The sequence below is a fragment of the Scatophagus argus genome, chromosome 8 (assembly GCF_020382885.2).
Source record: "Scatophagus argus isolate fScaArg1 chromosome 8, fScaArg1.pri, whole genome shotgun sequence".
NCBI classification, from domain to species: Eukaryota; Metazoa; Chordata; class Actinopteri; family Scatophagidae; genus Scatophagus; species Scatophagus argus.
The window spans coordinates 11827430-11853740 of NC_058500.1; the positions used below are offsets into that span (position 1 = coordinate 11827430).

The 26311-nt window shown below is 43.7% G+C and overlaps 1 protein-coding gene across 8 annotated transcripts in view; it reads left to right on the top strand.

Moving 5' to 3' along the window:
• LOC124062944 (neuron navigator 1-like) overlaps window positions 1–26311 on the top strand; it is a 95198-nt gene that overhangs the window by 10390 nt on the left and 58497 nt on the right. For 3 of the 8 annotated variants that reach the window (XM_046396064.1, XM_046396069.1, XM_046396066.1), the window contains exons 4-7: window positions 5770–5953; window positions 9706–10589; window positions 11313–11404; window positions 21348–22172. In XM_046396064.1, the coding sequence (XP_046252020.1) occupies window positions 9712–10589; window positions 11313–11404; window positions 21348–22172 (1795 nt within the window). In that variant the 5' untranslated portion in view covers window positions 5770–5953; window positions 9706–9711. Of the gene's footprint in view, window positions 1–3155; window positions 3367–5769; window positions 5954–9705; window positions 10590–11312; window positions 11405–20907; window positions 21110–21311; window positions 22173–26311 lie in introns of those variants that run through there. The other 5 variants (XM_046396068.1, XM_046396070.1, XM_046396067.1 and 2 more) reach the window with 5 other exon arrangements.

Below are 26311 nucleotides of genomic sequence, written 5' to 3' on the forward strand. Positions count from 1 at the left end.
CATGCTGCGTGGCAGCTTTTCTTGAGTGACCCTCAGGCACAAAGGAAAGGAGAGTCGTGTCTCAGTCTGATCCTCGGTCAGAAAATTTGGTTTTCAGTCTATAGTATTGGTTTTGAATTTTGACTTTAAATAAGGAATAAATTTGCTTCTCACTAAACCTTTGAGTTGACTATCCAGACACACCATTTCCCCTGCAATTAAATCTTTTGTTAATTATAGTGTATAGACATCATGTTTCCCTTACGTTTTTTTTAAAGTTGAAAAATTGTTTCTTTAAGTTTGTAGAAGCTTATCACAGTATTACTATTGTTAAGATATGTAATGTAAGAAACCTGCAAGGATTTGGAGTGAGTATAATATAGTTTCTTAAGAGAGTAAACTGAGAAATACTCTGAAATAGTCACAAGGAAAACAGTGATACAGATTTGGAGTTTATTATAGGGAAAATCATTTTGACCAGAGTGAAAGAATGTCAACAGGTCCTGCTTGATGAAAGGAGTGTGATCTTCATTGAACTTCTTGTTATGCAGTCATTTTGATTACCTGGCAATAGTCTTCAGTAGTTCAAATACAGTAAAGTACATCTTTAAAAAAAACAAAAAACAAAAAACAATTTAAGTTATGCCTGTAGCTTGACATTTTTATCCTGTTCCTTTGTTTGAGTGAAAGATTCATGCAGGACCTGGAGAATAACAGAGAAAAAGAAAAACTAGTAATGGTGAGAAGGAGGTTGCAGCTGTGCTTACCTGTGAAGATCTGTGACAGTCTGCTCTCTGTTTCTTGTGTTTGCTGTCAGTGCTGTTATTGGGTTGGGCTTGGGTGGGAATTTCAACTCCCAGTGGTCCAAGCTGGTTTAACTTGTCAGTGCAGGTAGTGTAAAAGAAGAAAGAGTTAGCCTAAGGCACTTTTTAAGATCGTATATTTTAAAGCTAAAGGTCAGCTACTAACAGTTTGCGTCAACGACTGGATCACATGGTTGAAATCGGTATTATCGGAATATCCTTCCAATTTTACTTCCATCGCTTGATCATATCACTATTTATGTAATTATTTGTGACCAGACTGGCATAACTGGTGGAAAACAGTTAGATGGATGCGTTGTATCCTTAAGTTTACACAAATATCAGCTGCAGTAAATATGCTGTTGTAGTGTTTCACCACAATCCAAAATCCAGATGAACATATTAATGACATACTGGTGTTAAGACTCTACAGCCGTGCTAGCTGCACTGTGAGGCTGCACTTTAGGCACTGTGCGTGGTGTGTCATCTGTTTTGCTTGTATTTTCTCATACAAACTAACATATTGGACTGATTGAGATTATGACCGGAAAATGGTGCCAGAGGTCAGAGGATCAAGTATATCGTGATGGGGGACATTTAACCAAAGTCAGTAGATTATGTTATCTTGGCACCATGGTCGTCATTACTAATTTTAAATCGATCCATCTAATAGTTGTTCAGATATGTAACTAAAAGTCAAAAATGTCAAGCAACGTACAAAAGTAAAAGCCACCAAAGTCAGCAGGATTCGTCCTGTGTGGAGCAGGAACGCACAAAATGTCATGTCTGTCCAACAGACTGACATGCCCGTCTCTTAAACCATGCTGCTACCATGGCTAAGAACAGGAGATATGTCACTGCTTAGTGTCTGCCTGGTGAAATTTACATTCCTGCCTTCAGTGTTGGATTTGTTCTAATCGATCTGCCAAGACTGTTGTTTTGTCAGCAACAAATTTCTCAGTAATGATTGTGTCCATTGTGATAATAATTACACTCATGCGGGAGAATATCTATTATTCAGCTAAAGCTAATTAAACAGAATTGAGATGAAATAATAATGATCTTAATCTTAATATTAATTAGCTTGGCCCAGGCGTAAACAGACCAACCAATTTTTTTTGAGTTGGGTCACATCAAAGACAAAGACTGACTTCTGGACTTGTGACTTACAGCCTTTCTCATGTGAAATCTTTGTGATATTACTGTGAACTTTCATGTAGTGCTAGCTGTGCAGTCACATGAGGTCTAGTCAAACACAGAGACAAACTCAGGATGTGAGTGTAGTTTGGATTGAGCAGTGTGGTAATTAGATACAAGCTTTCAGAGGAAGTGGAAACTTCCTCCAAACGACATAAACACGTTATGTTTATCTGTTTGTTTTTGATCAGCACCCCGTCCGTCTTTTCTGTTTTCTTGACTGCTGTATTTTACTCATCTCAGTGATACTACACATCGGAGGCCTCGTGTTCCAGACGGCCAACATGTTAGCCCCCCCTCCATCCCTCCAGATGCCCCTCGGGGTGACAGTGACACAAGTGTCCCATTGTCACAATAGCGTCTGTGACACGAGGGAGGGGACTACATGCCTTGGGGGACATTGGAAGATTAGCTATGACATAAACCCCCCCACCCCAAAATACAGACACACACACATGCTCTTCACAGACGCTTGCACACTCTTACCCATAATCCCTCTGTAACAAGTCACTTCCCGTTTCATGAGCAACTGAGACAAAGCAACAGATCATGTGAATGCTTTGTGCTGGTGATCACTGGAGTTTCACACATTTTAATCCCCTGTTGGGAAGTGAAAAAGCAGCCGGACAGCCTTGACATTAATGTGAGTATCTGGAGGCAAGCTATTAAGTGACTGTGATGTGCAGCAGGAAGGGCATACTGGAGTGCATGTGTGTGGGGGAAAAGGTGGGGGGGGGAGTCTGTGTACAGGGTGCATGTGTTCTGTATGTGTGGGGGATGTGCCATGCTTCTCTGGCCATGTGCTGTGTCCTAATTGCATTTATCAATTTATCTTGATCACTTAATGCATTTACTGTACTTGCACACTGCAGTTTGAGGGGACACGTTTTCCATTATTTATGTATCTCTTTAGCGAAGGCTTGCAGAATAATGTTACCACCGCCGGTCAATGTCTGATCAATAAGTGATCAGCGAGAGTGCTCTCGGGCTGTACTTTAGCGCAAGATCAAGACTGTAAAGACCCTTGCTGACCGTTCAGTCGAATGATTGACTGAACACACAAGACCGTAAGAAGAAAGCAAATTGACATTCTCAGAAATAGCCCTTTAATTATCACTGAAATGTTTCAAATGTTTACTGTAAAAAAGGGAGCATTACAGACATATTTTAGGGGTCTGATCCTGTTGTGTATCACAGTATTCATGAAATATTCAGCAGTGTCCCTTAAGTCAGTGTGTCAAACTGTAAGCCAGCGCAGCAGAAATGTGAGAAGAGAGAATAGACGGGCAAATGGAGAGAGAGTGCGAGACTGAGACTCGGAGAAAGACACGAAGCGGCTGGGAGAAAACACAAACTGAAGAGCAACGAAGCAGAAACAAATCACAAGGTAACCTGCTTCTTTTCTGTTATATAAACAAAGACAGTAATTGGTGAAATCTGTCACCCAGTAGCGAAAATAGCAAAGAAAAAAACAACTTTGGTGATTTTTCAGTCGGCTACTTTGAAAGATGAAATCACAGGTTCACACCTCCATCTGTGAGGCATTGTGACAGTATACAGAACAACACTGCAAGTGAGTCTCACTGCTGTCAAATTTAAACAAGCTCATCCTGTGTTTGTAAACTGTCTCGAATGGCCTGACTACACTTGATGAGATTTTTACAGTCTGTGGTTTATGAGGAGAGATGAGCAGACTGGAGAAGCTGAGTTCAAGGTCAGATCTGGGGATGTGTGTCATTACTCTCTGTTTGTCAGCTGGGAAGAGTTGTCAATAGAGGTTTTACTGTGTACATGTTGATTTCTCCCTCACACCCTCCTGTTTCCAGCATCTCTCCTCTTTTGCAGCTCTCTTATTTCTCCTCCTCTCTCTGATATCTTCCACCTTTATTGGAGAGGTGGGACAAATAACATGAGTGATTTGAGAGCTGTTCCTCCTTCAGGATGCTTGTTCATCCAGAGACGCATGTTCACATAGACAGATGCATGTATGAGATTGTGTGTGTTTGTTGTTTTTTTTTTTTTTACGTCAGTAGCTCTATCTTAAGCATACCCTGTTTTTTCCCTGTCTTTTTTCATCCTGCTTTCCTTGACCACCAATAGACCGGATGATGGTCTTGAGATTTTCACATTTGTGGCTGCATCTGCTTAATTAGCATGTATTACTCACACTATACACACTACTGACACCCACACACACACGCACACACACACACACACAAGCCACACTCATCCAGCTAATGGACCAGCTTGTCTCTGCTTTTGCTGGGCTTATATTTCACCTCACAGAGGGAAGAAGCACAGCCAACAGGTCCATTACTGAGAGAGAGAGGGAGAGAGAGAGAGAGGGAGAGAGGGAGGGATAGAGATTGGGATTGTTCTTAGGGGAGGAAAAAATAAAGAGAGGGGCGGGGATACGGCTGCAGGCGTACTGCGGCAGCAGCAGAGCGGCATGACGCGATAGAGGAGTGAAATGTCAGACACACACACACACACATACACAAATGCACATGCTCGCAGCTCAAAGGCCGTCAACCAAAAGTAGACAGAGGCAAAGGCAGGGACTGAGCCAGACGCACTCAGTGGCATACAGATTGGAGACAAACTCACTTGCTGCTTTGTATCCTGGTCTTTGCACACGGTGAGTGTAGCCCTGTGTTCATTTTTAAATGGTTAACATTTTATATTTCTGTTTGTTGATGTGACTCTTGTGTATCTCCCCTTGTTTGTTAGTGTGAGTCTGTGTTTTCTCATTTCTGTGAACAGATAAATGCAAACACTGAGTATTTTAGAGGATGCCGATGGTGATCACAGGGATGTCACAACCAGCTGTGTAACAGGAGGATGATGGTAGAGTGAAAGAGAGAGGTTACCAGAAAGAAAAGCAGGGCTTAAGTGGGATGAAAAGAGGGGCAGAAGGGATTGATAGAGGCAGGGATGCACCATAACCGGGGGTGACATGATGCGATCAGCCTGAGTCAGCGTTATAGGGGCTGCACGACTCAGAGCAACACGCAAAGCGCCTATACTGTAGTGCGTGTGCCCCCTGAGAAAGATAAGTCAAGAGTGCTGGATGATGTGGAGAAGAGTTGTAGTAGTGAATCCAAATGGAGGAAACTGTTTGAACACACATGGGGATGTTTATGTGGTTGGTGGTCTGATTGCGCTCTGTCCTGTTTAGTTTGTGTGGGTGCTTGTGTTTTGTCTGTCCTTGCTTCTGTAATGAGTGGACGTGTGTGGCAGACATATATCGTTTTCCAAGGTTTGCGAGTGATTCAGACTCTTTGTAGAAATCTTTGAGAGACCCCTCAACTGATGACTTCTCCATGTGGTCATACTGCGCTGCACTGAAAAGCTTGTAACTCCAATTTTGGACATTTTTATGTTTTCAGTTCAGTTAAGTGGTTGTCCTCAGTGTGTGAAATGTTTGCATAAACACTTTTATGACATCGAAAGTAAACTGTGATGAAATGAACACCAAAAACAGTTTTTAATACTGTGTTGCAGCCGACAGTCTGGAAAGATGACTTATGTTATGTTGTGGCATCTTTTTCGGGATGACAGCATGTGTCATTGCAGGTCACGCAGGCCGAGTAAATTTCCACCTGGGCTACTGAGTCATGATAACCTAAACAGTATTCAGTTCATTGTTCAAACAGACATTTTGTGTGTGTGAAGCTATTCTGCCAAAAGATGAGAACACTGATTTCATCAAAGAAAGTGACTTTGAAAATGAGTCACCTCAATTCGAGTGCTCCTGATTGGCTGAAAATATCAGTCCTGTTTGTCACAGCTTCCTGTCTCGATGAATGGTGAGGCTTTTCGGACCAATGGGAGGGCAGCAGTGAGGATGCAACAGTGATCCAGGAAAAAACAGCCTATTGTTCCAGGGACGTCGGAGAAGTGTGACCTCCCTCCTGCCGGCTCTGGCTGCACAGCTTAACGGCAAACTGAAGGACCCAGTACCCCACTGACAGGTAGGACACTCGTGTGAGACAGCAAATCTGGCATGTGACATTTCTCAACAAGCAGTTTGTGAGCTTCAGATATCATTGGTTTTACTCTGTTTTGTCTTTACTCTAAGAGATCTGGCTTTCCAGGAATCTTAACAGTACCTTGGTGTGTTTTCATACCACTGTGTGACACTAGCATATTGATTTATGTTAGCATGTTATCAGTGCTGTTTCGGTTGTTGTTGTTGTTGTTGTTGTGATGAAGGTAATTGCAGGTATTTTATGTAGACTTTTCAAACTGTGTGACACACACACAATCACACAAGCGCTGCTAATGTCCTTCAGTTCACAGAGAGACGGGGCTGTGTTACCACCTCATTTATTGATTTGGTGATGAGTCAGAGGGTTGTCATCACAAGGGTGAGAGTGTGTGTGTGTTGAAGTGTGTGTAAGTGTGAGAGTGAGTGTGAGAAAGAGAAAGAGAGGGTATGTTTCTTTGATCATGACTCCAGTAACTTAGTTCAGGCTGAGTGTGTCACAAGACTGAGTAGCTAAAATGGTGTAATAAGATAAAGAAAGTTAGAAACTAACAACTAATGCCAGCTGCCACACCGTTCTTTCTGTCTCCAAACACAAACCACTGAGCTGCTGTGGTTTATGACTGTTGTGCAAACTATTTTAGTTGCCTCATGTTGTCCACCTTCTATCTTTGGGGAGAAAAATAGAAAACTAGATTGAATAAAAGATTTTCAATGGGAGAGGACTCACTGCTGCTGTTGCACACAACCTCCAGCAGATGGCAGTACCACCCTTGCAGAATAACTAAAAGGATTAGTTGAATGCAATAGTCATTACATTCAAAATAATAATAATGATAATAATGAGGAGGAAAAGAGGAAGAGGAAATTATTTGTATATTTTTGTTACTGGATTTGTACCAGTATATAAAAGTCACGATGTTCTCCAAAACTGCACATACTTTCTTTCTACTTAAATTACAATGAATATTAAGTTATTATTTATTTACTTAAATACAATGTAAGTGTTGTTTTATTTATCAATATCACAGAAGCACTATTCTATAATTAGCCACAAGGCTCACAGATTGCGTATTAACGTATTGATTAGTCATTTGATTAAATAGCAACAATTTTCAGACAAAAATGCCAGACAACCACTTGTATACAAAGTATATACTTAAGACTTTTGTCTGCAGACAGACAAGTCACAAGCAGTTAGGCCTGAAGGAAATGATCAACAAGCCAACAATTTAGCTATTGTAAATGCAGTTATGTAACAGAATAGATGAGAATGATCTTGTATTTGAAGCCTTTGTGCAGTCTTAACACATGACACAGAAAACATACCCAACACATTTAACAAACATCGCCTTGTGTCTGAGGGACTGAAACCTGAAATTGATTTGCCAGTTTTTCACTTGCTTACAGCTGTTGGTTTCAGTCAGCAGAAATGTCTTATTGTCTCTTTTTTTTTTCTTCTCAAATTACTTTTGGTGTATGCATACATCCAGACAACCTCACCACCAGCTGAGCCTTGGTATGTCCTTACGTGGGCTGTAGTAGTACAGGAATGACCCGAGCGTATCCCTGGGGAATTAACCAATTTCCATACAGATAGACACAGAACCAGACCACACCTGTGCTCCTGGAAATCCTAGCAGGAATTGTACCAGACAGACAGAAATTCTGATGCTTATTAGTGACTTGGCCTCCCAAGGGAAAGAGTGAGAGAAAAAGAGACAGAGAAAAACAGGGATGGGGAATACAGAGGGGGAGGAGGAGAAGGGGGAGGAATTTGGGGAGAGAAATGAAGGGACAGTAGGATGGATGATAACATCTGTCTCTGTTTACCTACTGCTGCATCACTGCTGCTGTATGCTGCTGTGCAGGTCATCATTAGCACTGAATCAACTATGACAGAGCGCCAGTCCTTGGCAAAATTTTCCGTGTCGGTGTGTGTGAGGTAGGTGAGACAAAGGTCTCATTCAGAGAAGCTAACCTTTCCTGTATTAGACACTAGAAGTTTTTGGGTGTGCGTGTGTGTTTTAGCCGAAGCAGTCAACCTCTTTCTCCTGCGGGGACTCTGAAGATTACATTTTTCTCAGACTGTGTGTGGGTGTGTGTGCGTGATTACACATTACACCGTGTGCAATGCTGCGAACGGATGCACTATAATAAGCCAACATTTTATCCTTGTGACTTTGACACCTTAATTTGACACATCTCTGCTTTACTAAAGACAGCTTCCCAGCGTTAAATCTGTGTATTAGTGAGTATGTGTGTAATTATAATAATGAAATCCAAATTGTTTCAAAGCAAAAGTTATTGAGTTTTGGTTACGTGGCTGTAGTAATGGTACCTCACTGGCAAACTGAACAATCTTGTGAGGACCAGAGTGTGGAGCCGTGTTGTTCTGTTTGTGCTGCAAGAATCACAAGGGAAGGGTAGACGACAGGAACACTGGGAATGAGAAAGAGGTACAGTCAGACCATGACAAAGTCCTGCACAGGATGTGTCCAGCAAGAGAAGAAAATGTTCAATATATACATGTCTGTGCATAAATGTATGTTTTATTTGTGTTGAATATGAGAGCAGGCTCTTCACCTTTTGTACATCTGGGCAGCAACAGCAACATGATTTGTTCACTATGTTAAGTGAGACAGTCATAAAAGTCTGGCTGAAGCATTTTTCACAGTTAATCTCAGAATGTTTTCTACTGATAGACTGACTGCTAAAACATAGATATATATTCTTCTTTTTCACAGGCATTGAACTCAAAATGTTAAAAATTAAGACAGCTAATTTATTGTGAATCTTAATTTAGGATATTATTGGATTTTCCCTAAAACCGTCATGTGAGATTCTGGCATTTTGTGAGGAATGCCAAATAATTTTCTCAGATACTGTGATCCTTTTCGCTCCACACTCACTCTTTCCTCCCTCCTCCTCCCTGCCTCCCTCCCTCATACCCTCTCGTCCTCCTTCCCTTCAGCACAGCAGCACAAGGCACTTAAATTATATGACATTACATGAAATGCTTCGCTTGACCAACATTTACGGTGGTTTGAATAGAACAGAAGCTGAGTTGGAGCTTCTTCTTGGGCGGGCCGAGTGTTTTTGAGAGAACAACAGAAACTGTGAATATCTGCAATCAAAGCAAATCAGGTGAGGATGATCCCCAACCTCCTCTGAAACAGTTACGTGTAAGACGTCGGCGTCTGTGAGCAACCACGTGTGTCTGTGGGAGTCTGTGCGAGTGTGTATCAGAATTCATTATGTGGAGAAAATCAGTTGCTTGAGAGCATAACGCTCTGAAAGCAGCTGGTAGACGTCGCTGTGAGCATGTGTCTGTGCACGAGTGTGAAGCTGTTTTTGTGTTTTAAACTCCCAGCAGGGAAATTTCATTGCACAGACACTTCATGCCTTCTTGAAAATAGGCTCATCTCGTGGTTTACCATGACTCAATTTGTTATGTTGTGCTCGATTCACATGTTCACATACCATGGATGTTTAACTATCTCTGTGCCGAGACATGGAAATTCTCAGCTCAGCTTAATCCAATCGGGTAAGATTGGATTAAGCTTTAGATTAGAATTGAACTTTAGTTTAAGTGTAATTAACCCTCAAAAAATACATTTTTGCGGGTGGGTGCTCGTAGTGTTGACTGCTGTGGATTTAGTTTAAAAGTGGAGCACTAACACCAGAGTTCAACTTTCTGACTCAGGGGTCTCTCTCTCTCTGTGTTTCTCCATTTAGGTCACTATGAGTGGGGGAGTTAATGTGAAGTCGGCCCCTCGGGCTCCTCCCTCGTCAGGAATCCCCCTCCCACACAGCCTTTTGCCCTCCTCCCCCAAAGCAGACACCCGCCGCAGGGCTAGTGACCTGTCCAGGTGCTCAGCACTGACCCCGAAACACACTCCCACACATACACCCACGCACTCTCCTTCACTTTGCCCGCGGAGCTCCAGCATCCCAGGGCCTTCCTCCAGGGACCCGACGAGAGACCATGGCCTGAAAAGTCAGCTCTTCAAGCGTCCTGTTCCCCAGGTGTCACGTTCCGCCTACAGCAGCCCGTTAACCCAGCGCAGGATGCCTCCACCACACTCCAAAGACACCCTGGATTTGGACAAACTCGTCCCGTCTCACCTCTCATCACGGTTTGCACATGATGGCAATCGCAACAGAAACACCTTCATCAATAAAAACCAAACGTGTGGCGCCTACAACATGCGTCCAGCGCTCCAGTTCAGGAGAGGGGGCAACTCCAACACTGTAAGCGATGCACCAAAAGAGGTTATACCGCAAGGACAGGGAGAGCCTCCAGAAAACCACGCAGACCAGTCCGCCATGTTGAACAACAGTAACCTATGCCCGTCGCTCACTCAGGTGAACTACAAGCACAGTATCAGTGGTCGCAGTGACTCCACCAGCCAATCAGATGAGGAGATGGGGACCCCTGAGGACAGCAGTCCGGCTTCCCCTCGTGGTCCCCTGCCCCTGCCACCGATCACGTTCACCCTGCCAGCAATGTCAAAAGTGGCCATCGATATGCAGGATCGAAACTTAGACAAGGAAGCTGCATGCACAGAGACACACACACCCAGAGTCAACATGGCGACTGTGGCTCCATTCAGTTACAGGTAGGTGGTCTACAAAACCATTCTCTTGTCATTATCGTGATCGCTCTCTCTCTTCATAGGATTTTATGTTCCCCCTCTCTGCTTACACACACACACACACACAGACACACTTTGACTGCCACTTTAAGAACCAGAGACTAACCCTGGAGGTCTGTCATAGCCATTTCGGTCTAATTCCTCTGTATCTTTTCGGGCAATATGTTTGTGAAGGAACACACACACACACACACACACACATATATATATAGATATAGATATATATACGCACACACACACTTGGTGTTTTCTGGAGCAGAGCTGATTGTTAAAGTGTGCTCTTGAGAGCCTCTGGGTCTGACTCTATATATTGCTCTCTCTTACACACTCATAGTCTCTCCTGATGAAAAAAAGAAAAGAGTGAATCAAATTTTTTATAAGTCAAAAATGCAGCATTACTGTGTCTGATTGTCTCATTGAGTGGTGTGGGGTGTTTTAGTTAAATGAGTCAGTCCATGAAGAATGAATCCGTCACAGCAGAATCACTGATTGATTCATATACAATACCATGTAAGATGAAGAACTGGAAAAACTCAAGACAAGAATTTAAATCAAGTGTCTTTTTACTTTTAGAATGATCAGTGTGAAAGTCACACTGTTTGAATGTCATACATAGTACCTAGAAGCTCTTGTGTTTGTTGGGTGGTCAGTTGTGGTGTGATGGCTGTGTTCATGATGTGTTTACAGGGTACTAGTGCAGGAGAGCGATTTTTCGCTGGACGAACTGAGTGACTGCTCGTCTGGATCCATAGAAGTCTGCTGTGATGACCTAACACCAGGTTAGACACACACGCTGACACAAGCATGAGTCACTCAAGCACAGATTATACACACTTTTTTCAGAAGCTACACACATCTCTTTTCATCTTCTTTCAAAAAACAAACAAAACAAACTCTAATCCATCTGCCCAATAAGCATCAGGGTGCAGGGAGCCCAGGAGTCCTGTGGGGGGTATGAACTTTCTGGCATCCAGACGTGTTTACTGGGACAGAGTCATAAATAGCGTCAGACAGGACATGCCAGAGGCTGACTTTTGGGTCTCACTGTGGAACCTGAATAGACTCAGGGAAGACTTAAGGGACAACCATTCTCTGTCTAAATGTATGTCTGTCAGGCTCCCACTCATCAGGCCTGAAGTTGTGTGGTGTTATTTTGTGCGTGTGTCTTAGTCTTGAGTTTTGCTGACTACAGCGGTTCCTAGAAAAAGAGGTGGAAAAGAGAGATGGAATCGGGATGTTAAGATGACGGAAGATGACAGCGGGGATGTGGGTCAGTAATGGGATGAAATGGGGCACTTCTCAACTCACTGCCAGGGAGTATTATATGCGCATTGATTTCAGCTTCATTCAAGAGCTGCTGAGGAGTTTGAACCCTTCCTTCCCGCTTCCATGGTTTCTCTCCACTCCTTTCTCTTACAGTTCCTCCTTTGCAGTTTCATTGACCTAAAAAGCCACAGTCCCAGCATGACCTCCTCCCCATCCTTTTGAGTAATGGTCTGCTCTGCACCCGCAGCTATAGTCATGCATTGTCGTGGGCAGCCTGAGTCGAAGGATGTGGACGTGGTTCAGAGATATGACTTTATCAGTGGCTTAGTGAATCACTCTTTTTGATGTGGTGTCAGTTGGACAGAAGGGGATCAAGTGCCCAGCTTTGAAATGTGCAGCACAGAGTTTGTGTGTGTTGAATTTTAATGGCCAAAATTTCTTGGCTTATACACATCTGACAGAATATGTGCAGCGTAGTCAGGAAGTATTGGAGTGGTTTTCATTCTTTGGCAATAATCCTGCACGGTGGAGGTGAAATGAAACATAAACAGTTAACAGTGCTCCATATCAGGTGGAACGCTGTAGGTGTCCCTATCCCTTTTTGTACGTGAACCTCAGTTTTGGGGATTATCGTGATTTGCAGATCTGGTAAAACTAACAATGCTTTTACCAGGCTAAGCGTTACTTTGTTTGTTTTCATATCAGTTTTCATATTGTTTTCATGTTTTTCTCTTGTTGTTCTACATGTTTGTCAAGGCTGCATTCAGTCAGTCAACTATGATTTCAGCAATTGGTTGTCACTTTTTTGTTATCTTATGTATAATGACAAAATGACAAAAAGAAATTTCAAACATCATGATGAACTTTTTTAGATCGCTAGTATCATTTCATTCATTTGCAAATGGCCTTGATTTCAGAAACACAATACAATCTGGCCATTACTATAACATCACACATGAAATAATCAAGTAATTTTAGTACTCTGCTTGTATTGTTATTAGTGTGAAATTAAAATGGCATTTTAATCCGTTTAAGCATATGTTGAACTTTACACATTTATTTCAATCCTGTATCCTGTGATACATTTAGCAAGTTTGTGGTTTTATCACATGCTTTAACTGAAACTGCTGAGGAAGTACAATAAAGAGTCTTGACCTTTGGTGGCAAGGGGTCAGCTAGGTCAGAAACAAGAGATGCAGAGAGAGAATACTGCTACAGAAAAAAGGCAATCAACCAAACAAAACAAAAATATTTCAGAATAGATGCTCTGAAATGAAACCGTTTCACAGTCATTAGTGGACCTTGGCTAAAAATTGCACATCTATGGTACATAGAAAACATATCACATTCAGATGTCTGATATATTATTACATATTAAACAGTTACTTTAACTCCAAGGTTTTTATTCTGCCAGTCTGGCTTATCTAAAACCACCAGCATAGAACTGTAAGCAAATAAAACTTTTTAAAAGCTTTTCGAAGGTTTTAGCCAGTTGGTTGGTTGGTTGGGTGGGGGGGTTTGGTAGCTCATGGTGGACCAGCCCCAGTCTTTAAAGGCCCTCTGGCTGTCTTGGGACTGTGGTTGTGGCCTTGTAATTGGACCCTAGAAGGCGTTAAAAACAGAAATAAAGTGTCTTAGGCTCCTCTGAAGCTGCATTTACGTGGAGGGTGGACTGATGCTGTAATAACTGTAATTTAGGAAGCAGAGGAAGGGAGGAAAACAGTCAGGAAGGCAAAGTTTGAAGGGAAGGAAAAGAGAGTGGAGTGGGGTGAGAGATGAAAAAAGGAGACCTGATAAAGTCAGCGTGGTAATGGATTTTGTGTGAGGAGGAAAGAGAACAAACAGAAAATTTGTGCGTAGTGATAAGGTGACAGATTGAATGTTGGTGAAATATTATAAAGCTGAGGACGCAAAGAGGATTTGGTGATTTGGTTAAAGCTGTACCAGTGAGTTTGGTAAAAGAGTAGCTTTCCACAAACCTAATGAATTCCATATGCTTAAATTCACTTCACTTGCATCAGCAGTAACGCACTCAGCTCTTACATCTTCTGTTCGAGACCCTAATGAAGACCTGAGCACTTAATATGACTGTAGTACCATGTGGTCTTTCAATTAGACCACAGACCTCCTGACCTTGTCGCTCTCTTGAGAGGTGCATTTGAGCATGTGTGCGTGTCTGAGCATGTGTGTGTATGTGTGTTGATGTATGCACGTGTGACAGTACACAGATGGTGTTTGAAAGATAGATGTGATGTAGACTGCGTATCATTTTTCATCTCCCAGTGAGAGTATGGCCTGATATTCCCCATGGACACTCTCAACGTCCAGTCCAGTACAGCTGTCTCTCTCTCTCTCTCTCTCTCTTTCTCTCACACACACACACACACACCATACCATACCACAGACACCTACGAATGGAGACATCTAACCTCCGTTCATAAGGATATGAAACAATGCACAGCATCCCACGGCCACTCTCACAACTCAGAGACATCATCTGACATTTACAGATAGAATAAAAGGAATCATGATTCACAGGTGTAAAGATGTGTTTCTCACAAATGCAGAAAGGGGAATTCCTGTATTTTTTAACCTGGGCATACATACTCTATATAGACAAAAGTATCCAGACACACCTCTTTATAGCGCTATTTTGGACAATGCTATGTTTCCAACTTTGTGGAAGCTCCTTTCCTATTCCAGCATGACTATGCCCCAGTGCACAAAGCAAAGTCCACAAAGACATGGATACATGAGTTTTATGTGGAAGAACTTGACTGACCCACACAGAGCCTTGACCTCAACCCCATCCAACACCTTTGGGATGAACTGGAACAGAGATGGTGAGCCAGGCCCTGTGATCTAACATCAGTGCCTGATCTCACTAATGCTCCACTGCATGAATGGGCAAAAATTCCCACAGAAACACAAAATCTTGTGCAAAGCTGCAAAGCTGTCAGTGTATTTAGAATGTAATGTCATTAACGTCCCTGTTGGTGTAATTGGCAGATGACCAAAGGCTTTTGTCTATATATTGTATTTTACATAAGCGTTGTCAAATGAATCACACTTACCAAACATTTGGGAGTTGGTCCAGTAGGTCACCCCAGTTTCGTTCACCTAGAAGTCCTTGTTTTTGCTGCTCACAGGTTGGGGTTGTTATTCTGTCTGATAACATTATGGAAAGGATCCATACACAGAGAGACCTTTTTGTTTATCTAGAAGCTCAAGTCTCGCATCAAAATCTTGCGAGAGAGTAGATGACGCAAAATTTATTTTCAAATTCCAAATCCCTACTCAAATCGTTTATCCTGTCACAGAGCAATGAAATGATCTGTTATATGTCATTAAGTCATATTAGTGGTTGCTATATCAAAATTTATCAAATTTTGAACCTGAGATTTGCGACAGTATAAGTCAAACTGGCACACAGACAATTTGGCAATTTTTAGAGCCAATGGAAACTGGCCATAATGTCAGCAGTTCTGACTTTTTGAAGTCTTTTTCTGAATTACATCCTGCCCTATTACACATTGTGTGTGATAAACAGTGTGCAAATTGAAACTGACCTAAAATATGGGCATACTCGTTGACAAATACAGGCGCCATTAGGGAGCTCTCACATAGTGAACAACATTTTGAAGCCCCCTTGTGCCACTCACTTTTAGAATCATAGAAGTCATCAAATCTTTAGTAATAAAGGTATGAAATCCGCTTGCAGTTTATATCACCATCCCTTTAATGCCACTGGACAGTTTAGTGAATAGCATTTTGATAACCCCAGCTGCATCTACTCTTAGACAGTGTGTAATCCTCTTTGGCCAATCTAATCAGAGAGACATATGCCGTGTTGGCGTTGGACAGTGATGAGTGGTTTAGTAGCTTTGGGGAGATGATCAGAAATAAGGGTGGACTAGATTATGTCCTCGCTCATCACCAGGAGTGGGGCAGTAATCACTATTTAAGGCTTAATGTCATGCCCTACTCAATAGTTGACCCTAACTTTGACCTGTCAGGATGTCTGTGTTCCCGTGCCAGGACAACTGAAGTGATGGCCTAGTTTTCTCATGTTTGAGTAAGGTTTTGAGGTGCTGAGGAAAACTTCACATGAGTGTTGGAAAGTGGTCATTTTAAACATACACACCAGTGCACATAATCCACACATGAGGGGAAAGGCACACATGCAGATACACGTGTGACTAAATGAGGAATATTTCTCCCAGACCAGCATAGAGGCTTCGTGTTCTCCCGTTCTTCTCGCACACACACTGAGCCATCCACCCTTGTTGTGTGGCAGTGCACTGAGATGGAGCTACCACATACTCCTGTATCCTCCTCCTCCTTGTCTTCCTCTTTTTTCTTTGCGCCCAGGGACATTTCCTTACAATGCAGGAGGCTCACAGTAATGTCTGCATTAGACAGAGCAAGAGATGATGGCATGGAGAAGGAGGGAAAGGGGTGAATTGATGAATGGGTGAATGAGTGCACATACTCAAGATCCTTTTTTTTTATCTCTGGGGTGACTCCCAACCCAGAGAGTCGAGTTATGGAGTCAGTCATGTGTGTAACCTCCCTGTGGGACCACACACACACACCAGCGCACACAGGAATGGAGTCACAAAGACATCTATCAATCAAATTAATAACCAATTGAGAATCAAGCACACACTTGAAGATGAGTAAATTCTTTTAGGGTGAGGATTCCTGATGTTAATTGATTTAAACGTTCATGTTTTCCTCATTATGTGTGTTCATGTTTTAAATTAATATTCACATATCTTACATTAGCAACCACTGTTTTTTTTCTACACAAAGAAGCATAATACCACAAGTGCGCACGCTCGCACACGCTGACAATATCCATCCCTGCTGTAAGCACACCACGCTGTAACTAGGCAACCGGCCTCTGCAGCACAGCATTGTGGGATACCCCTGGGAAGTGTGCTGAGAATGTCAACACTGGGAGGGAGTCTCTACAAAGAGCAGTATCTTTTTTAAAACACGCACAAATTCATTCCCTTCATGTGTTTGTTTTCCCCTGGATGGCAGTTGGTGTTTTTCAGCTCTCACCTGTGTGTGATTCACGATGAGTGTGTGTGACTTTCGCTCTGGGGAGAAGAATGGTGTTTTTGTTGGATTAACATTTGTGCCTCCGGACTCAGGGGTTAATATGAGTGATGCATTCACACTATTACCATGGATAGCCTTTAAGTGGCGGAATTGTCCAAATGCTTAAGCCACTGACTCATGCTGTTCATCGTCAGCACTGAGTGAGCCCACCAAGGAAGTGTCACTGTGGAAAAAACTCCCTCTCTCATTCACACATACATTTGTGACTCAGACTAGGAAGTCACACACCGTATCAGCTCTGTATCTTGTGTGTAAACAGGACATTAATAGCCATGTTATTGTGTTACAGTACTAATATGTGTGTGACTACAAGCCTTCCCTTGTGCATGTGTGTGTCATGGTCTGGTATTCATCCCTGTGTCCTGTGAGCCCTATGCGTTAGTTGTGTTGGCGGACATAAGCAAACGTAGCAGGAGTGGCGAGGCGGTAAGGCAGGATATCCCCTCTCTGTCTTACAGGCTTCCTCTGCTCCTCTGGCACACATACAGAGATCCTTCCTCACCCTATCCTCCTCCTCCTCTCACTTTCCTCATTGCTTTGTATTGTGTGCTATAATTTCACATTCTTTCTCCTTTTCCCTCACCAGTAACATCCACTAAGCTTTCTTTCATGGCTTCTGCGCTATCCTCTTCTGACCCGCTCCCTTTTTTCTCTCTCCTATTCTCCGTCACACTCACTCTTCTTGTCATTTTCTTCTCACATCTCTGCCCTGTTCACACTTGTCTCATCTTTAGAACAACTTTTATTTCTTCTTCTACTGAGACACAAAAAAGCAAAAAAAAAAAGAGGAATCAAGAGCAGAGTGGGTGTCAACAGGGAGTGGGTGAAAGTGAGAACGCACACCATCTGCTTAGTCGAATGGGAACTGTTCCTCTTAAAGTTTTAAGTGCTCTTATATGATTGGTTCCATCCATTTCAGCCGTGCTTTCTTGTTCTCTTGCAGTACTTTTCCTTTCAGAGATGGAGACCTTGTGTGACCTTATAAACATGCATATAATGCACCACACAGTGTCTCTCTGTGTGGGTGTGTCCTACTGGCTACTTCACATGACTGCTTCGTAGAAGTATAGTGGCAAATTTGTTCCTAACAGTTTAGAGGTGCTAAGGCAAATATACTCATGCAGAGTACAGAAACAGACAGCCTCTCTCTGCCCATCTGTCTGTCTGTCTGTCTGTCTCTCCTTCTATTTCAATCTGTCTGTTTTCAATCTAGCCATTCATCCTTGTATCTCTGTCTATCCCTGTCTCTCTTACCTTCGCTTACCTTTGCTTAAAAGTTTCTTTATGTGTGCATGGACTTGTTTCCCCCGTCATCGCAGCAAATTTCCTAAGACTCAGACCACTGTGGTCAGCCCGCAGGCGTGTTGACACACACACACATGCGCACACACACACTTACTTCTGTGACGTATTGACTGTGTGAGTTCGCTATGTGATGAATGTGTAGAGTACTGGCACTCATCACACTCTGAAACTGCCAGCTTCTCTGATGTCAGGCCAGATTGCTCGGGTCACCCTGCACAGACAACATGCTGTGTGTGTGTGTGTGTGTGTGTGTGTGTGTGTGTGTGGAGAGAGACTAAGCAGAAAGAGTGAGAGAATATATGTTTACATCAGCCATATATTAAAGTGATTAGACTGTGGAGCCAGAGAGACGAGTACTGAAACAAATAAGTTGCTGTATGCTGCCAAGACACACTTTACCTGTGTGTATACATGCTTTCAAGAGCGCTGGCATGTGTCTTTGCTTCACGTTCATTTGTGCGTTGTACAGACCTGCCTTATATGCGGTCACTTTTGTTTGACTAAACTTAATCCCTCATCAGGGAGGTATAAGAGCTGACATACAGCACCTATTAGCCTTAAATTACATCCTTTACCCCCTCACACACAAGCCCAATACCAGCCCCGAGAGCCCCCATAACTGTCACCACACAGCTCTGGCCTCAGTGTGGCATAACCACCTCAACATTGGCCCTTTATTTGAAGCTAGCTGCTTCAAATTAATGACTTTAGGCTTTACACAATAAAACAGCCAATGTATGTCTGTATTTTTGTCTGCTACTGAGCTCCTGTGTTACAGACGCCTCAGTCAAGGCCAGATGGATGTTAAGTGGCTGGCAAGTGTGCTCTGCACGTACCTTAATGTGTGTCATAGTCAGTTTTGGGTTCAGTTGGCGCCAGTTTGGGTACCGTCTAAAAATTTGCTCTTTTTTAAAGTACCTCTAATATTGAGAGTGGAATGTGAGCAAACAGGACATTGCTTGTTTGCACTCTAGTTTAGTGTCAACCGATTTATGCAAATGTAACAGAAATGGGCATTAGTCCAGTAGTCTCCTTGTCTAAATACCAGTCCTAACAGTTTGAGACCTGATAACATCACAGCTGCAGGCATTACCAGAGAAAGTGAAGTGCAGTAACTGTAATTCACCCCGGATAGTAAACAAAACAAAACCCGTTTGCACCCGGATGCATTAATGCATAAAAACAAGTTCTATAGCAGTATTGATTGTTAATGAGTATTGATGGGCTTAAAGTAAATCATAAGTACCTCTAATGGAAATTAAGGCAGATGAGAAATGATGACATCATATAATGTCTCTGTTATTGTTCCTCTCTCTTATCAGATCTGCACCTAGCTCTGTTTGTTAAGAAGAATTACAGGAATAGATTCTGTAGGTATCTGAAGCAAAGGATCCATGTCAAACAGAGAGATGATGATAGAGTGAAACAAGGGAAAAATAAGGAGGATGATGAAGAAGAGTCTGAGATACTCCTGTGTCTTGAGTTGATTGAGATGTGATGTCCAGAGCGATGAGATGACGTAGCTGAACGTGCCAGGGCTAACTGAGTCCCTGGATGGGAGCCTTGGCTCCTCTGAGCCTGTCTCATCAATGTGACACACGCGTAGACACAGACCCACGCACACACACTTGTACACAAGCAGGGGAGGAGAGACAAAAATACAGACACTCATTCAAACACCCACTCATGCACACGTCGCTTGTTTTTAAACCACTGAGGTATCACATTGGTCAGGGATGAATGAGACTGTGATGAATCTATAATATAATAATAGATCGCCTGTGCCTCTATATTAACTGTAGGGGGGCAGGATGATGGGGGGTGACATACTGTTGGTCCTGAGGAAGGAAGGAAGGAAGGAAAGGAAAGGATGAAATGACAAAAGGGCAATTAAGATGAATGGAGAGGTAATATGACGCAGGTGGGACTCGCATGTGGATGATCATTTGAGGTCTGTTGGCGACTAATTGAAGCATAAGTGGTAACTGACCTATGTCGTTGTATATTGGGCATTGGTAGATGTGTGTCCTGTTCTCCTCTTCTACGCTAATCACACAGTCATGGCTGTTTTTCAGATAATTTGAATCAGTTTAATCATGGGTGGGCCTCTGGTGATTAGGGCACATAAGAAAATCTGAATGTGAATGGATGAATGGAGCAGTTAATGTGATTATGAGTGATAGGATGTGCAAGGGTGTGCATGGGAGGGGGAGGTCTTTATTTGGCTCTAGTATTTAGTCATATAAGTGACATGCAGCTGAGGCCATTATACATTTCTTTCTTTCTTTGTTCCTGTCTTTCTTTTTGTCTTCCTTTCTTTTTTATTTCTTTCTTCACTGGTATGGAGGATAACACAGAGAGAGAGAGAGAGAGAGAGGGGGTATCGTCTGGTAAATCGGCCAGTGGGAGGAGAGAGAGTGAGAGACAACAAGAAAGGAGGGAATGACAGAGGAAGAAGAAGGAGAGAGAGCCAGCGGGGGTAGAGTGAGCAAACCAGCGAGTGAGGGAGAGGCAGAGGGGAGGAGTGGAGTGAAAGGGGAGGGAGGATGTTGCTGGTGCTGCTGCCGCTGCGACTGTTTCTCCTGTCAGTCGGCTGCTGCTTGCCTGGCAAGCAGGAGGGAATACAGAGCGAGAGAGAAGCAGCGGGGGAGACAGAGAGACAGGCTCGTCAGAGCTGTATTTCATTCTAGCAGCGCTATTGTGGCACAGGGAGCCTCAGACACGCCGTGAGGAAGTAGAATTAGGCACTGGACACAGATCTGCACATCCATGGATTACCAGCAGTGAGTACGGGTGACTGTTACTGTTTTCAGCAGAGGGGTGAACCCACGGTCTCCCACAGTGGGGAGTCTGGCTCAGTCTGGACCCATTGGAGACAGAGAAACAGAGAGGGAGAGCAAACCAGACACAGTCGTGGCGATATTACACCTATCCTTCTCCCTTTTTCTCCCTCCATTTCTTTCTGTCTGCTTGTGTGCATTTCAGAGTGTATCACTGATGCTGTTGCTTGGCTCCCTACAGGAGGGATGTTGGAGGCTAATGTGGCTAACATTAGCATGACGGCTAAGCCCAGAGAGCTGGATCTGAGGTCTGCTGCTGTCTCCTGCCAGGAAACTTCAGCCCAGGCCATGGCCTCCAGGAAGCCCACGGCCAAGCCCTCCGCTCTGCCCCAGGGACCTCCACGTCCCTCCGGGTCAGAACTCAAGGTGTACCGGCCCACGTCTGGATCTATTCCTATCCCAATCCCCAATCCGTCTGGGCTCCGCAAGCAGCGATCACTCAGCAACTTGTCTGTGCTCACTGACGCTGAGAAAAAGCTGCACCTTTATCAATCTCCACGTTGGAATGATGACGCAAGCCGGCCCGGCACTGGCAGCAACAAGCCGGGTCAGACTAAGACTGGTCAGGCCGGAGGTGGGAAACCACCACTCTCCCGGACCCTTTCAAAGTCAGAACAGTCTCTTTTTCAGGGCAAGCCCAAACCTTTCTGCTCCCCTTCTGTGACTTCTAATGTGAGCAAGCCCAGTCGAATCCCTGCCCCTGGTAAACCACGGGGACCTTATGCTGAAGTCAAGCCTATCAGCAAGGCTCCTGAGGCAGGCCAATGTGCAGACACAGACCCTGCAGACCACCCAACTAAGGCTAACTCAAATGGAGCTGGGAATACTGGGACTAATGGCAAAAAACTTGGGGAGAAGGGGCGATCTGCAGCTCTGTCAACAGAGGAGAGGAAAGAGAAGAAGGGGATCGAAGGAGAAGATGATAAGGGCTTTCTGAAGGTGGACCCAGAGTTAGTGGTGACTGTTCTGGGAGACCTGGAGCAGCTTCTCTTCAGTCAAATACTTGGTGAGTCTACTATATTATCTCTGTTTTGCAAGTATGACACCTATATTGCTTAGAACTGGCTACAGTTCTGTCAACAAGTTAGCCTTATTGGACATTGGATAGCATGGGAGCATCCTCTCCTCTCCTCTCTACACCCACCCTGTTCCCTCCAGCTCTGGCTGTAGCTCCAGCATCAACTGAATTTTAAATGAGCTCAGTCTCTATTGCAGCAGAGCATTATGCCCATGTGTTTTTCTAAATGTTTTTCACTATACAATGGTGAGAGCCCTCTCTTCGTAGCTGGAGAAATTCCTTGCTCCTTGTTGTGGCAAAATATTTTCCTTTTACATGTATGAAATTGATGTATGTTATATGTTTCTGTGTGGATGTGTATTAGCTCTGGGTGCTCCTATGAATCAGCTGAAGTAAGCGGTTCTCGAGGGCTGACATTGTTTGGTTGTTGATTCATTAACTAGCTCTGGAGCGTTTTGTCCTCGTCTCATCTGACCCACTGCCACAGTGTGTGTGTATATGTGCACACACATTAATTTAATACCTCCCTCCCACTTCATTGAGTATATCTCTTAGTTATCTCACACTTTTTCTTCTAACTCTACATCCCTGTTAGTGTGGCAGCATATTTTTAAAACTGATAGCAGTCCTCACATGTATGTATCTATGTGTGTGGTACTTAGAGCTTGAACTGCATGTGTCATGTCAATACGCAGCCTCAGCATGTCCTGGCTTACACCTAAATCAGCCATTCGTTAATAAAGGCCGTGTGAGTTGGACTAGTGGGGTGTGTGTCCTCAGTCGGTAAATAAAACGGCTGCATATTGAGTCAGTCTCCGGTCACAGTGGGCCACATATTTAGCCTTGCACCACTCCCACACTACCCCTCACCCTCTCCCTCCCTTCTCCCCTCTAGCTCCATTGATCTCCGGGCCACTGACAGATGGTCACTATCCACTGCCACCCCTCACTCTCCCCACCCCCGCCTCTTCTCTCTGTTACTGGGGGCAACGTGTGGGAGGAGAGAGGGGAATCTGATGGGGCAATGGCATCGGCAGGTAGTTAGTGTGCAAACATGCAGATGAACGCGCACATAACCTCATGAATACACACATGAGGGGCAAATGTACCGTGACACACAATATATCCACTGTTGGAACTAAAGGGGGTGTATTTGGGAATGATGACTGAGTTTGTGACTAAAAGGTCAACCCGGGGTCCAGATTGCACCTATCATCCATTATTCATTTATACACACAGACGCACACTCTGCATGTCTTTGTTTTCCTCTCTCTTTCTATTCCTCTCTCTTCTTATCCCTCCCTCTCAGCAGGAGCAGATAGCATCAGAGAGTGAGAGAGATGGGGAGAGAATAGTGTAGCGGGTTGTTATATCTGGCTTGATGTGAGGAAATCATTTTCTGTCCATCATCGAACCTCTCTCTGTCTTCGTCTGCTCTCCTCCTTGTTTCCTCTTTCTCTCTTCAGCAGCTTGCCTCCTGCAGCACAGTCCCAAATCACAGCTTGTGTGACCTTGCTCCTGGAGCCCTGTGTGTAGTGTGTGTGTGTGTGTGTGTGTGTGACCTTGTTCCTTATTTCAGTGCTTGTTTTAATGGTGCTGGCCACACCTAGGTCAGACAGCCAGGTAGAGAGGAGGTAGATGAGAATGGAAAATAAACAGAGAATGACAGAAGAGGAAGGAACGGGGCATGAAAGGCATAAGGAGATAAATTAGACTAGACTAAGAGAAAGAGACAGACACTGGGGTAAAATAATGGTAAAAGCAGATGACCTAAATTTCGACTTACTGTCCCAAGTGCCTCGGTGTTGTTTTGGGTCATTACAGTCTACCACAGCTTTCCTGAGGTTTATTCTGTAAACCACAGCAGGTGTGTAGGATAGCTGTGTGAGTAAACTCATGCATGTTGTGTGTGTGTGTGTGTGTGTGTGTGTGTGTCTGTTTGTGTGTTAGGGAGAGGTTAATTGTAACTTGCCCTGTAGCTTGCGGCTGTGGGCTCATCTTTTATTGTATCTGCTCCTCCATTTCCGATGGGACGAGCAGCTAATTGGTTTCTGCTCCGTGTGCTCTGTCATAGGAAGATTATGAATGTTCAGTGGATCATTCCCAGTGATCCCCTCCTCCATTTCCCATACACAGTCCCACCTTCTTCTCCTCCGCTTCCCACACACATGAAAGCAATGCGTCATTGTACTGTATGGTATATAATCATAACTCGACCCTAACCCGGTCATAGCCTCTCGTTATGAAAGCTACATGTTAGCTGTTAGCTCTGTTAACATGTCATGTTGCGTCGCAGCTAGCAGCATGCACTCTGACTCTGTCATTTTGAGATTAGCCAAGAGTAGTAGGCAAAGACCACAGAGGTCTAATTGGGATGTATAACCCAGGACCATCAGCTATGCACTTAAAAGGGATAACTAGCCACACACACACATACACACACACACAAACACAAACATTCAGTGAGAAAAAGAATAAAACAACAATCCAGGACATTTAAAGGTTAGGCCTATACATTTATCTTGCGAGGTGATTTAGGATTAGTGTCAGTATAATCTGTTTTTCCTTAATCGCACATACATGTTTTACCATAGAGTGATGAAGAGCGTTTTGTTAATTGGATTTAGAGAATTACTTGACTTCTGTGTCCAAGAGCAGCAGCTCTGGACTTGCAGCCATAATTCTCCCCTAATGCAGCATGTTTTAGAAGATATCTTATTAACAGTATTAGCATCAAGCTTAGAAAAGCTGAAAGCAGAAAATGATAAACTCTGTAAAATGTTGCCAATAAAATGGGTTAACCCGAATGGTAGCTTGTAAACCATATACCACATAGGCTGCCAAAGTCATCTAAAACCCTGAACCTCAGATGTGTGCCACTAATGACACTTCCCCGTCCCGTTCAGCACCCGTAATGAGGTGTATGTGAGAGGGTAAGTTCCCTAAAGCAGCGGCCCAGCCCAGCATGGGGCGGGCTTGGTTTAGAGAGGATCTGGTCTAAAGACACCACCAAGCATCCGGATTAGGACTTGCATAAAGATAATGAGAAGATTCAGCCTCCATTTCATTAATCACAAATCTATCACCCTGGAAAAGGCCAACCATCAAGACTAAAACGAATTACAGATTAAAGCCCAAAGGACATCTGTTTGGATGGAGATTTGAGTATTTGGGGGAAGTTTACTTTATGCAGGATCTGATAGAGAAAATAGATTAAGGCAGAAAGATTGGAGATGTGTGGGTTTTGCTGGCTGGCTGAGCTGATCAGAGGAACTGGGGGACTGTGTCACTTACATGTGACCACTGACGCTCAGCAGAAGACAGCTAAGTGCGACACGGCTTTATTGTATTGTGTGTGTGTGTGGGCATGTTTGTGTGGTTGATGGTTACTCTTGCATCCTTGTCAGCTGTCTGCTGAACAATAAACCTGACAGTCGACATCCCCAAAAAAGGAAGACATACGCAGGCAAAAACACACACACACACACACACACACAATCCTGTTCAAAAGAACTTCACAACACTGCGGGAAATAACAACAAAGCAGCGCAGCTTTAAATGTCCAAAGCTTGAACAAGGTCACACACACACTCATTCATTCATTGTGTGCCATATTCGGTCACTGAAATCCTCTCCTGTCTATATTCCCCCATATTTATTTTTTTGGCCGTGACAAGGTATTTTTCATACTCAGTCTCCTCATTTTGTGATCACAGTGTGCTGAGTTTCTAGCGTGATGCGGGTGCAGTCAGAGCGGAGCTTCCACCCCATGTCTTCGCTGACTGAGGGATTCAGGGCAGTCGTCCTCCCATCGAGGAGGTGGTGACAAGCCGAATAAACACAAACGCCCAAGGAAAGGGAGGAATAAATCATCCCACTGATTCTCTCTCTCTCTCTCTCTCTCTCTTCCTCTTCCTCTCTTTCAACTCTAATATGAGTTGACGGGTAGCAGTGTTCTGTCACCAGTCAGACAGCAGAGAGGATATTTCTGGTACAAGTGTTTCAGGAGGAGGACAGAGGACATCTTTTTACTGTGACAGGGATTTTGTCACCACGAGAATTCATAGATAGGAAAAGAGTTTTCGCACATATGGATGTGCGTGTGATTCTGCATTTTTTTTCTGCAT